Source organism: Tenrec ecaudatus, chromosome X (genome assembly GCF_050624435.1).
Source record: "Tenrec ecaudatus isolate mTenEca1 chromosome X, mTenEca1.hap1, whole genome shotgun sequence".
Classification (NCBI taxonomy): Eukaryota; Metazoa; Chordata; class Mammalia; order Afrosoricida; family Tenrecidae; genus Tenrec; species Tenrec ecaudatus.
The window spans coordinates 83,579,450-83,594,024 of record NC_134548.1 but is presented as its reverse complement, the minus strand read 5'-3'; the positions used below and the strand labels follow the sequence as shown (position 1 = coordinate 83,594,024).

Sequence of the window (14,575 nt, the reverse complement as noted above, 5' to 3'; positions counted from 1 at the left end):
TAGAGCTCCCAATAAAATGGGGGAAAAATTCTGTGTCAGCTAAAGACCTTACTGCCTTCTTTCTCTCCACTAGCCCTGGTGATGGACACTTCTTTCCTATGAGATCTATGAATGAGTCACAGAACCCACTATTGGCCAATGAAGAGTCCTGGGAAGAAGATGACATTCAAGGTAAGTACGCCCAGAAGTAAGCCATTTCTCCACGTAGCACACCAAGTACTAAAAAAGTTCAAGTTAACAAAACCAATATAGTTTGATGAGACAATGATACCCAGAAATATTTTATGCCAACATTCTAATTGCCCTAGGATTAGATGTCATCTTGAGAGGTCCCTTACTAGTTTGGTCATGATTCATGATTATTGAAATTATTTAGGAAGCAAAATAAACAGTGCTATTCCTGTTTGTCAGCAGTCATGCTATGCGGTCCCTTCTGGTGCTTTACTTGAGTTAATTCAAGCACTGGATAACAGCATACTTTTCTATACCCTCCTTCATTCACATTGGTTCAATATTCTTTTTTTTTTCTTAAAATCATTTTATTGGGGGCTCATACAACTCTTATCATAATCCATCCATACATAAATACATACATACATATATTGTGCCAAGAACATTTGTACATATGTTGCCATCATCATTTTCCAAACATTTTCTTTCTACTTGAGCCCTTGGTATCAGCTCCTCGTTTTTTCCTTCCCTTCCCCGCCCTCTCTCCTTCATGAACCTTTGATAATTTCTAAATTATTGTTATTTTTTCATGTCTTACACTGATCAAAGCCTCCCTTCACCCACTTTTCTTTCCCCCTCCCCGGGAGGGTGTTGTATCTAGGTCATTGTGATCAGTTCTTCCTTTCTCCCCCCACCTTCCCCTTACCCTCCTAGTATTGCTACTCTCAATATTGGTCTTGAGGGCTTTTATCTGTCCTGGATTCCCTGTGTTTCCAGTTCCTATCTGTACCCATGTTCATGCTCTGGTTTAGCCAGATTTTTAAGGTAGAATTGGGGTCATGATAGTTTTGGGAGAGAAAGCATTAAGAAACTAGAGGAAAATTGTATGTTTTATCAGTGCTATACTGCACCCTGACTGGCTTGTCTCTTCCTTGTGACCCTTCTGTAAGGGTATGTCCAATTGTCTACAGATGGGCTTTGTGTCTCCACTCCACATTCATCCTATTTGCATTTTTATATGATTTTTTTGTTCTGGTTCTTTGATGCCTGATACCTGATCCCATCAACACCTCATGATCACACATGCTGGTATGCTTCTTTCATGTGGACTTGGTTCTCAGCTAGATGGCGCTTGTTTATCTTCAAACTTTTAAGACCCCAGATGCTATATCTTTGATAACCGGGCACCATCAGCTTTCTTTACCACATTTTCTTATGCACACACTGTGTCTTCAGAAATTGTGATGGGAAGGTGAGCATCACGGAATGCCAGGTTATTAGAACAAAGTGTTCTTGTGTTGAGGGAGTACTTGAGTAGAGGTCTAATGCCCATCTGCTACCTTAATAATTAACATCAAAATATATATACATAGATCTATTTCCATATCATTATATATAAATATATTTACATCTGTATATGCCTATATTTAGACCTCTCGTGGTCCCCTTTGCCTCCTTGTTCTTTCCTGTATTTCCTTTTACTTTCCTCTGGTTCAGTATTCTTTTAACGTCATTCTCATTCTCTTTTAGAATGATTTAAATACACATAAGAATAAGCGATAGTATATGATGGGGGCAGACATATCTGTGCATGTAGTCTAGTGTCCTAGAAGACAGAGAGGCAAAGGAAATATGAAAAAGCAGAATTTTGTCTCCCTCAACATTCTTCTACTTTGTCATTGGGTAATCTTATAACTTTCTGTAAGGAACTGAAAGTTTGTTGTTGTTGTTAGGTGCCATTGAGTCAGTTCCCAACTCATGGTGACCCTGTATACAATAGAAGGAAACACTACCCAGTCCTGTGCTATCCCCACAGTTGTGCTTAGGTTTGAGCTCATCGATGCAACCGCTGTGTCCATCTATCTCATCAAAGGTCTTCCTCTTCTGTGCTGCCTCGCTGCTTTACTGAGCATGGTGTCCTTCTCCAGGGGCTGGTCTCTACAGACAACATTTCCAAAGTACATATGAACTCTATTCCTATTGCCAACTGTATTCTTTATCTCTGTATGGTTCGATGCCTATTGTTAAGACTTTAAGATTTATTTATATTGATTATCTAAGCCATCAGATATTAGCTTTTTAGCTGCTGGTCCTAATAATGTAGTCGTTAGCTACAGTTTAGTGGGAACCTGTAGACGTTAGCACAAACAGTACCTGTGGTGAATGAGTGTGTGAACTGGAACTCAAAATAAAAGCCAGACTCACTGCCATCAAGTCATTTCTGACTTACCTTTCCAGGGTTTGGAGCCTATAAATATTTCTGAAGCAGACAACCTCATCTTTCTCCCCCAGCATGGCTAGTAGGGTTGAATCACTGGCCTAGTAGTTAACAGCTCAATGTGTATCCTATTATGCCACAAGACTTTCCTAGTGGAATGGAGCTAGGACAGGGAAAAACATTATCTTAGAGAGCAGAAATAGGAATCAAGCCCTTTTAAACCTTTTCACCCAGTTAGATTATATAGGCCTAGGTTATCTACCTTGAAGTCCCATTGAGTAAGGTGTTTAACTAGGACTAAGCCAGGCAAACCACTCCCAAATCCTTAGTTACATCAGAACTTTACATCCTCACAATTCTTTCCCAGCTCAAAGAACCTTATATCCTATTGCTGACTCTATATTGAATATTTGGCTGTATTTTAGCCTTTCTTCCTTCAGAATTCATTCTTTTAAAACAGATGTTCACATAACAGAAATTAAAAGTACTAAGAAGTCTTCTTTTGATATAAGAAACCCAAACTCTTAACATAAACGAGAGACTTATAGAACTTACCTGGTTTGAAGTAGGTGCACGATGGAAGAAAAATTCATATCTGAACTTTGTGTTGCTAAGACGAAAGAGCACTTAAAGTGTGGAAGTATAACTATAGCATTACATCATAAAAGTTTACTTTCTTAGCTAAAACCAAACCCATTGCCATCAAGTTGGTTTGGACTCATATCCACTCTGTAAAGGCAGTGTTGGCCTGCCCCATATGACTTCTAATATGTAAATCCTTACAGAAGCCATCAGCTACGTCCTACCATAGAGCTGCTGGTGTTCACTGACTGTACAGGTAGCAGCTGAGCACTTTAGCTTCTGTGCCACCAAGGTTCATCTACTTTCTTAAAGTGATCTCCAATTCTACACTTCTTTAAATTGAATCATAACAAATGTGTATATCATTTTACAATTGATAAAGTGCTTTCACATCTGAGGCGGGGCGTGCTTCAAAGAGTTAGTGGAAAATTAGAATGAAAATATGACTTTTTTTTAGGAACTTTCTGAAGTCCCCACAGATCCTATTTTCTTTGTACCTTTTTTAAAAATCATTTTTGGGGGGTCTCATACAACTCTTTTCTCAATCCATACATCCATCCATTGTATCAAGCACAGTTGTACATTTGTTGCCATCATCATTCTCAAAACATTTGCTTTCTACTTCAGCCCTTGGTATCAGCTCCTCATTTTCCTCCCTCCCTCTCCACTCACCCCACTCTCGTGAACCCTTGATAATTTATAAATTATTATTATTTTGTCATGTCTTACCCTGTCTGACGTCTCCCTTCACCCACTTTTCTTGTTGCCCGTCTCCCCAGAAAGGAGGTTATATGTAGATCCTTATCATTTGTTCCCCCTTTCAACCCCACTTTCCCTCCACCCTCTCAGTATTGCCACACTCACTACTGGTCCTGAAGGGATCATCTGTCCTGGATTCCCTGTTTCCAATTCCTATCTGTTCCAGTGTACATGCTCTGGTCTAGCCAGATTTGTAAGGTAGAATTGGGATCATGATAGTGGTGTGGGGGGAGGAAGCATTTAAGAACTAGAGGAAAGTTGTATGTTTCATCATTGCTACCCTGCATACTAGCTGGCTCATCTCTTCCCCGTACCCCTTCTGTAAGGGGGTGTCCAGTTGCCTACAAATGAGCTTTGGGTCTCCACTATGTACTTCCCATCATTTACAATGATAGGAGTTTTTGTTCTTTGATGCCTGATCCCTGATCCCTTTGACACCTTGTGGTCACACAGGCTGGTGTGCTTCTTCCATGTGGGCTTTGTTGCTTCTGAGCTAGATGGCCGCTTATTTATCTTCAAACCTTTAAGACTCCAGACGCTATATGTTTTGATAGCCGGGCACCATCTGCTTTCTTCACCACATTTCCTTATGCACACATTCGTCTTCAACTATTGTGTTGGGAAGATGTGCATCACGGAATGCCAATTTAATAGAACAAAGTGTTCTTGCATTGAGGAAGTACTTGAGTGGAGGTCCAATGTCTATCTGCTGCCTTAATACTAAACCTATAAATATACGCACATAGATCTATTTCCCCACCATTCTATATAAATATATTTACATATATATTTATGTAATGTACATGCCTGTATTTAGACCTCTATAGATGCCCTTTGCCTCCTAGTTCTTTCCTCTATTTCCTTTTATTTGCCTCTTGTCCCACTATCATGCTCAGCCTTCATTTTGGTTTCAGTAATTTCTCTCGGTTACATTACCTTTGCTGAATCCTTACCAGGCCTCTCACACCTCCTTGCCACTAGTTTTGGATCACTTGTTGCTCCCTTGTCCCTGGGTTGGTCAACACTACCTCCTCCGCCCCACCCCCCATCCCTCTCCCATGTCCCCCTGGAACCATCAGTCCCGTAGTTTTCTCCTCCAGACTGTTCATCCAGCCTATCTTACTTAGATAGATCTGCAGAAATAATATGCACCAAAAAGCAAGGCATAGCAAGAAAAAGCGACAAAAGAGAACACAACGATGACAACAAAAAAGAAAACCAATGACCAAGAAAAGAATAAATTAATTTTTTTTAAAAAAAGGAAGAAAAAGAAATTTAAAAAAGAAAGAAAAACTTGTAAATAGATCTAGGTCTGATTTTTGACCTCTGGCCATGTCCTCCAGTCAAGTCCAATGGGGTGCCATGCTCTGGCCCCAAGTTTATCCTTTCACTCCCTCGGTAGCTCCCTGCTTTGAACCTCCCACTACAAGCAGTTTTTATACTGTTAAGTGTGTTGTAAGTGAGATTTTTTTGGGTTAAACATTATGAATTGGGAAAACAGTATCCTTTTAAGTAAAATTGTAATACCATAATCAGGAACTATATAAAATAACTTATTTGAAATTTCTCACATATTTTAGTACAATAAAGCATAATATAAAGAAATGCTTTTATTAAATCAATGTATTGAAATAGACTTTTCTGATGAGATTTTTGAAATAAGGTACACAAAAGTGTACAGTTCAGACTATTGTTATAAGGAGATTTTAGCAAGCATCTTTTCAAAGACTTCTGAGAGACTTGCAGATACATTTTAGAATTTTAAGGAAATGGCCCAGTTATTTTATCTTATTAGTTTCTTTGATTCCTCGAATTTATCCTGTAGCTTGCAGAAAAACCATTAGTGATTAAAGTATGTCTTTTTGCTCTATTCAAAATTGGAATTCATTTCCTCCAAATTAGTTGAATGATGCCTATGACCACGCCTGCCTTTCACTGTAGTAACAAGATAGATGTGATTATTGGGATGATTGTTAAATGCAAACTGCTGTAAGTTACAGCCAGCCTATTTGTGAGACCATAAAGAACCCCCTTAGCATAATGACAGGGTAAGTAAAAAAGCATTGCTACAAAATCGTAGAAACATCTATTAAACAACAATATTGAAATTTGAGTGCATTTCCCAACATAATCTCCATCGAGGTCTATCTATATATATATGCTTCTTTAAAAAAATTATTTTAATCTTTTTATTGGGGGGTTCTTTTAGACCTTATCATAATCCACCCATCCATCCATTATGTCAAGCACGTTTGTATATATGTTGCCATCATCATTTTATTTTCCTTTTTTTAAAATAAATCATTTTATTGGGGCTCGTACAACTCTTATCTCAGCCATTTTGTCAAGCACATTTGTACATTTGTTGCCATCATCATTCTCAAAACATCTTCTTTCTACTTGAGCCCTTGGTAACAGCTCATTTGACCCCTCCCCCACCCTCCCTCCCTCATGAATCCTTGATAATTTATAAATCAATATTTTTTTTCACGTCTTACACTGATCACTGTAGCCTTTCAGCCGCTTTTCTGTTGTCTGTCCCTCTGGTAGGGGCTTATATGTTGATTATTGTGATTGGTTCCCCTTTCTCACCCCTACCTTCCCATTACCTTCCTGGCATCACTACTCTCATGATTGTTCCTGAGGGGTTTATCTGTCCGGAATTCCCCATGTTTCCAGCTCTTATCTGTACTCGTGTACATGCTCTGGTCTAGCCACATTTGTAAGGTAGAATTGGGGTCATGATAGTGGGGGGGGGAGGAGAAAGCATTAAAGAACTAGAAGAAAGTTGTATGTTTCATTGGTGCTATATTGCACCCTGACTAGCTCGTCTCTTCCTTGTGACTCTTCTGTGAGGGGATGTCCAATTGCCTACAGATGGGCTTTGGTTCTCCACTCTGCCCTCCCCCTCATTCACATTGATGTGATTTTTTAAATTCTGGGTCTTTGATGCCCGATACCTGATCCCTTCGACACCTAGTGATCACACAGGCTGGTGTGCTTCTTCCATGTGGGCTTTGTTGCTCCTGAGCTAGATGACCACTTGTTTACCTTCAAGCTTTTAAGATCCCAGACGCTATATATTTGATAGCCAGGCATCATCTGCTTTCTCCACCACATTTGCTTATGCACACGTTTGTCTTCAGCGATCGTATCAAGAAGGTGAGCACACAATTATATCATTTTTTGTTCTTTGATGCTTGATACCTGGTCCCTTCAACACCTCATGATCACACAGGCTGGTGTGCCTCTTCCATGTGGGCTTTGCTGCTTCTCAGCTAGATGGCCACTTGTTTAACTTCAAGCCTTTAAGGCCCCAATTGCTATATATTTTGATAGCTAGGCACCATCAGCTTTTTTCACCACATTTGCTTATGCACCCACTTTGTCTTTAGTGATAGTTTCGGGAAGGTGAGCATCACAGAATGCCAGGTTATTAGAACAAAGTGTTCTTGCATTGAGGGAGTACTTGAGTAGAGGCCCAATGTCCACCTACTGCCTTAGTACTTAACAAATAGATATATGTACATAGATGTTTCCCTGTCGTTATATATATAAATATATTTACATATGTACATGCCTGTATTTAGATTTCTATAAATGTCCTTTGCCTCCTAGTTCTTTCCTCTATTTCCTGTTACTTTCCTCTTGTCCCACTATCATGCTCAGCCTTCATTCAGGTTTCAGTAATTCCTCTCAACTACCTTGCCCTTGATCAAGCCCCAGCAGGTATCCTATGCCCTCCTCGTCATCAATTTTAGATCACTTGTTGTTCTCTTGTCCCTGGGTTTGTTGACATCCCCTTTCTTTCCCCCACCTTCCCCTTTTCCATGTCCCCTGGGAGCCATCAGTCCCATTGTTTTCTCCTCCAGATTGTTTATCCATGTCTATATGCTTCAAAAAGCAGCACTTCATTTATTTAACTCTTCCCTGATGAATTCTGCCGTTTTGTTTACATTTTTACCATGTCAAAATGGCAGTTTTTGCATTCTCCTGGGAATTTGAAATGTTCTTTGAGTTTTGGGGCAAAAAGTAATGTGTAGGGTAAAGATCAGGGCTTTGGGTAGATGATTTAAAGTTTCCCAATGAAATTCAGCCCTCTACCATTCAAGATCGTATCCAGGGTGCCCTGTTGGAATCCCTAAAAACTATTTTCCTTGTGATGTAGCACAAAAATCTAGAGTTTTGAGCATTGAAGCACTATGAGAACTTCAGGCAAGCTGTTTTATTTATTTATTTATTTTATTAAAAAACATTTTATTAGGGGCTCATACAACTCTTATCACAATCCATACATATACATACATCAATTGTATAAAACACATCTGTACATTCTTTGCCCTAATCATTTTCTTTTTTTTTTAATTATCTTTAAAAATTTTTTTTTTAATTTTAACAATTTATTAGGGGCTCATACAATTCTTATCACAGTTCATACATATACATACATCAATTGTATAAAGCACATCTGTACAGTCCCTGCCCTAATCATTTTTTCTCCTCTTTTCTTTTTTTACATTTATTAGGGACCCATACAACTCTTATCACCATCCATACATATACATACATCAATTGTATAAAGCACATCCATACATTCCCTGCCCCAATCACTCTCAAAGCACCTACTCTCCACTTAAGCCCCTTGCATCAGGTCCTCCTTTTTTTCCCCTCCCTCCCCCCTCCCCCCTCCCTCATGTGCCCCTGGTAATCTATACCTCGTTATTTTGTCATATCTTGCCCTATCTGGAGTCTCCCTTCCCCCCTTCTCTGCTGTCCCTCTCCCAGGGAAGAGGTCACATGTGGATCCTTGTAATCAGTTCCCCCCTTCCAACCCACTCACCCTCCACTCTCCCAGCATCGCCCCTCACACCCTTGGTCCTGAAGGTATCATCCACCCTGGATTCCCTGTATCTCCAGCCCCCATATGCACCAGTGTACAGCCTCTGCCCTATCCAGTCATGCAAGGTAGAATTCGGACCATGGTAGTTGGGGGGAGGAAGCATCCAGGATCTGTGGGAAAGCTGTGTTCTTCATCGGTACTACCTCGCACCCTAATTAACCCATCTCTCCCAAACCCCTCTGAGGGGATCTCCATTGGCCGACACTTGGGCCTTGGGTCTCCACTCTGCACTTCCCCCTTCACAGGCAAGCTGTTTTATATGCAGAAAATATTTTAATTGTCCTGGTTTAATAAATAAGACCGTGGGGGGAAAAACCACTTTTGTCCTAACTTTTCTGTGATGACTTATCTGCCTTGAATTTAGCTGACCCAGCAGATCCCGTTGGAAGTGACTATTTTTGCTTATCCTTTTTCTTTTTAAAGGCACCCTAACAGGACTGAGACAAGTGTATTACTGAGAGAACTTTCTTTCATTTATCCACTGATTGCAGAGATGTGTTTAAACATATTTTGTTTGTGATAAACCCATGCATGTATGAAATGAAGCCCTAGTAGCAATACTTTGTGACTTACCCTCATATTTCGTTACATAACTCATTTTACCATATTACTTTTACCTTTATGGCTTTGATTTCTTTCTGAATGCTCTATGTCCTTTTATCAATTGTTTCAGTAAGTAACACACCCATTTTCCAACCATCAGTCCCTGCACATTAGTTGCTGTACCCTTTGGCCTTAGGCATTTGAGGTTCAGCATACCTGGAAACACAGAGCTGTGGTCACAGTCAATATCCCCTAGGCCATGAAGTTAACAGATTTTTTCTGTGTGTAATTATTTTTTAATAGTTACAAGAACATACACAACAAAAAAACCCAATTTAACAACTACCTCAGTGCCCTTGATTATAGTCTTCATGTTGTTCAACCATTATTGATATCCTTTTCCAAATTATTCCACCACCATTAAAGTAAACTCAATGCCCCCTAAGCAAGAACTCTTCCTCCACCTGTGGTTGCCATTGGTCAAGTTCAGTTTCTTTCTTTTTTAGTAGTAGTTTTGTTGATATTCATATATCATACACTTCCATAGTTAAATTGCTTTTTAAAATAGTTGTATACACATCATCACAATCAATTCTTATGCTCCCTCCCCATTTCCTGATTAATTGCTTGCTCCCCAACTCCCCACATCTTCATTGCCCCCCCCCTTCCTGGATAAACCATTGCATCAGTTATTGTCTCTATGCATGCACACCTTCTGTCCTTCACCAACTGGGGACCTAATAAAAACAAACTGAGACAGAAAGAAGAAAATAATAAGAATAATATAAAGATAAAAATAAAGAGCAAGAAAGTAAACATGTCACTAATATTTTCAAAACCAGACAGGAAATTTCTGTTGTGGAACAAGCAAAAATATTTGAGCCTAGAGTAAATTCAGGTTGGGTCAAGAGGGAGGTCAACTGAGCAAGTATCATATTATACCATGGTTCGATCTACCATAATCAAGTTTACAACAATCTCTGTCTGATAATAAAGCTGTCTGAGTCCCTTGCCTGTGGCCAGAGGGGATCTGCCAGAGACATAAATTGACTAGATAGTCTACAGACGGATCTTGGGCTCCCATGGTTCTCCATAGTCTTCTATGGATATTCACAATTGGATATTCATAATTTAAGTTCTGATACTTTTCTCTTCATCATATTTGGATTTTATTATCACCAGGTTGGTGTGCTTCTTCATTGTGGACTTAGTTGATGCCTCGCTTAGATGACTGCTTGTTTGAATACAAATTTTCAAGGCCCCAGCCACTATTCCAATTGATAGCCATGCACCATCTGCTTTCTTCACCACACTTTCCTGTAACACCTAAAGCTTCAACGATCTCTTTGAGAAGGTATCAACTAGGGCCAAGAACTTAATAGAGATATTGACAAAATGCCAACAGTAGAACAGTTACCCTTTTGTCTGCACCAGTAACTGAATAGTAGCTTGATCCAGAGAAGTTCTCATTCACGAATACTTTATCCTAATGAGAAGTATAATTCATTTATCAGGAAAATTCATTCTTCAAGGTCTCACCAAGGTGGCGGGGATAGCATAAAAGGTTTGTTTCAACATTGATTCAAGTAAACAACTGCAAATGACCTTCAGTCCTCATACTAGGGAAATGGCTGCACCTTTCACAGAGAAGCCCAAATGAAACACAAATTGAACAATGGTAGTAATGTATTATGATTGGCTAGGAAGTATCTTTCTCAACAATCTCACATGAGGTTGCTATCTTAGGTATAGATTTGTCCAGAATGTAAGGAAAGCCAATCATCTGAGCTCAGCATAGTAGTCTGTGTGGTACCAGCCCCCACAATCGAACAGGTCCAAGGGGCGGTTGTGTGATTGAGGGGTAAAATTAAAGAGACACCAGACAAGGTAAAGCATGACAGTACTCACCTCTGGGACCATCATGAATTTAGCAGCCAGTTCCGTGCAGAGAAAGTATATTTCCAACCAAGCTTATATGCACTCTAGGGGTAGAAAGCCCCCTTAATTACAGGGAACCATATATGTTACAGGAAGGGGTTATACAATAAGCATATGTGCCTGACAGTAAGGGGATGAGTTAAGGGTATACATACAATAGGAAGGAGCGGCACTAGAGGCATACACGTGACAGGAAGGCATTCATGTAACAAGATAGAATCAAGATGACAGCTCAAGTTTGGTCGTCCCTTAGTTGGCTTGACCTTAGGTATCTTTGGGTTCTCCTTCAGGGGAGCAATCTATTAAGCCTTATCAGAAGGGAGGGGCTTTACTAAGGGTGGGACAGACTATAGGGTCCCATTGCTCTAGATAGCTGACAACCTTCAGGTAGTTGACCTTTAAGCAGTTGACCTCCAAGTGTATACTCATTGACCATGTGTTAGCAAACAGCACCTTAGGTTTGGCATCTATTATGGGGGACATCATGGGGAATAACTTTTCTATCTCCCACAGTAGTAGAAAAACTTCAAGATTCTAGTTTAAACTCTTTCTGACAGAGATTTCCTGTGAAAAAATTGTCCCAGCATTTATAGGGATTGTCCCTGTTCCCCCTATTTTCTAGGACAAATCTAAACCCATACTAATATGTCTTTCAATATTAGTATGGCCTTGCCTACATATTCAAGCCTTCATAAAAGATTGCCACGGACATGTGCACTGTAGTTATTTGACAGATTCTGAACCCAGTTTTAGCTTTGCTCTAATAAACACCGAGGTTTACATCGGTGAAGTATAACCATATGCTCTCTGGCCATTAGGCTTCTAAAGGAAGTAGAGCCGGTTCCTTTCCTTGTTCTCACTCAGCTCCTCAGTCACCCTGCTTGGGGAATCTATTAGAGATCATCAAGCCAGGACCCCGTCCAGGGCACACAACAGTTGTGTACAACCTGTGCCAGGTACTCTCTGACAAGAAAAACATTTTCAAAAAATGAAATAGAAAAATAACTGAACATTCCTCAAGTAGCCAAACTGCTTTTATAGATGACTAATGAGACTAGAAATCAACTCTTTATTTTGTTAACTTTAAAAAATCAAAATCTCTATTAAAACAATGTTGGAACGTGGCTTTCTGACCTTAGTGATAACCAAGGCTTGGAGAAATTAAGCTTCTTCTCAAATGTCCCTGGATACTTACTCAGGAAAGCACTGACTTTACATTCCAGTATATTGTTGTTGCTGTTAGTAGGTGCCATCAAGTTCTTTTTTGCCTCACAGTGACCTTGTGGCCCTTCAACTGCCCACGTAGGTGTTCTTGGACGGAAGCAGGTCGCCTGGTCTTTCTCTCATGGGTGGGCTCGGATCATCAAGCTTTGGGCTGACAGCTGAGCACGTAGCCATTGCAGCGCCAGGCCTCCTTTCCAGTGTTAAAAGGGCTTTTGTACATAGCCCAATTCCCTGCTCCTTTATTTGTGTAAGGCGTTCCTTATAGGACATTCATTAGTAACTGCTCACGGGAATGAAAATAAAGGTGTGCATTAGAGTTGTATCCATTCACCATACTTCTTTAATCTGTATGCTGAGCAAGTTATCGAAAAAGCTGGGCTATATGAAGAAGAATGAGGCACCAGGATTGGAGAAACCTTATTAACAGCCTACAATATGCAGATGACACGCTTGCTGAAATCAAGGATGCCTTGAAGCACATGCTGATGAAAATAAATGACAAGCAGTTTTCAGTATGGATTACAAATCAATGTAAAGAAAACCAAAATCCTCACAAATGGACCAGTAGACAGCATCATGATAAATGGAGAATAGATTGAAGTTATCAAGGATTGAATTTTGCTTGGCTCCACATTTAGTGTTCCTGGGAGCAGGAGTTAAATAAGATAGTACATTGGGTAAATCTGCTGCTCAAAGCCTATTTAAATTATTAGAGCAAGGGTATTACTTTGTGTACTAAGGTATGCCTGACTCAAGCCATAGTATGAAAAGTCACATCATAGGCACATGAAAGTTTGACAATGAGTAAGGAAAACCACAGAAAAATGGATGCTGTTGAATTATGGTATTAGTAAGGAATATTGAAAGTACTATGGATTGTTAAAAGAACAAACAAATCTGTCTTGGGAGAAGTACAACCATAATGATATTTAGAAGCAAGGATGGCAAGACTTCATCTCACATACTTTGGTCATGTTATCAGGAGAGACTAATCCCTGGAAAAGGACATCATACTTGGTAATGTAGAAGGGCATTGAAAAATAGGAAGACCTAAAGACTTGAAGATAAACAAACGGCCATCTAGCTGAGAAGCAACAAAGCCCCCATGGAAGAAGCACACCAGCCTGCGTGATTACAAGGTGTCAATAGGATCAGGTATCAGGTATCAAAGAACAAACAATCATAGCATTGTGAAAGAGGGGGTGTGCGCAGTGGAGACCCAAAGTGCATCTGTAGGCAACTGTACATCCCCTTACAGAAGGGTCATGGGGAGGAGACGAGCCAGGCAGGGTGAAGTATAGCACTAATGAAACATACAACTTTCCTCTAGTTCTTAAATGCTTCCTCTCCCCGCCACCCCCACTATCATGATCCCAGTTCTACCTTACCAATCCAGCTAGACCAGATTGTGTACACTGGTACAGATATGAGCCGGAAACACAGGGAATCCAGGACAAATAAACCCCTTGGGACCAATATTGAGAGTAGCCGTACCAGGAGGGGGAGGGGAAGGGGGGAAGGAGAAAGGGGGAACTGATCACAACAATCTACATATAACCCTCTCCCAGGGGTTGGACAATAGAAAAGTGGGTAAAGGGAGACATAGGTCAGTGTAAGACATGACAAAATAACAATAATTTATAAATTATCAAGGAGGGAGGGAGGAAGTGTGGGAGATGGAGAGGGAAAAATGAGGAGCTGATTCCAAGGACTCAAGTAGAAAGAAAATGCTTTGAAAATCATTATGGCAACAAATGTACAAATGTGCTTGACACACTGGATGGATGTATGGATTGTGATAAGAGTTGTATGGGCCCCCCAATAAAATGATTTTTTTTTTGGTGCTCTACACGCTCAGAGGAACTTCTCTAGTCACGGACTATAGAAATGATCCCTGAAAGTATAGTCTTATGATTTTTTTTAAAAAAGAGCTGATACCAAGGGCTCAAGCAGAAGGAAAATATTTTGAAAATGATGGCAACATATGTATAAATTTGCTTGATACAATTGATATATGGAGTGTTATAAGAGCTGAAAGCGCCAGCAATATAATAATTTATTGTAAAAGAAAAATAGGAAGACCTTCTACAAGGTGGATTTGCATAGTGGCTGCAAGGATGGATTTATTAACTGTGAGGATGGCACCAAATCAAAGAAAACTAAAAACAGTAGTAAAACAAAAGGGGCTCCTGGGTTAATTTTAATCTGTTCGTTTCTATAGACATAATAAATAGCCTGTC

General features: G+C 39.9%; 1 protein-coding gene and 1 pseudogene across 2 annotated transcripts in view; one reads left to right on the top strand and one right to left on the bottom strand.

The window, feature by feature from the left end:
• The window catches only part of ZDHHC15 (zDHHC palmitoyltransferase 15), a 174,296-nt gene that overhangs the window by 125,636 nt on the left and 34,085 nt on the right, over positions 1-14,575 (top strand). For both annotated transcript variants that reach the window (XR_012781146.1, XM_075539114.1), the window contains exon 10: positions 74-171. Coding sequence is in view for 1 of the 2 variants with exons in the window: in XM_075539114.1 (XP_075395229.1) it covers positions 74-171 (98 nt within the window). In the remaining variant the exon portion in view is untranslated. The remainder of the gene's footprint in view (positions 1-73; positions 172-14,575) is intronic.
• On the bottom strand, positions 14,159-14,245 carry LOC142435170 (small nucleolar RNA U3; annotated as a pseudogene).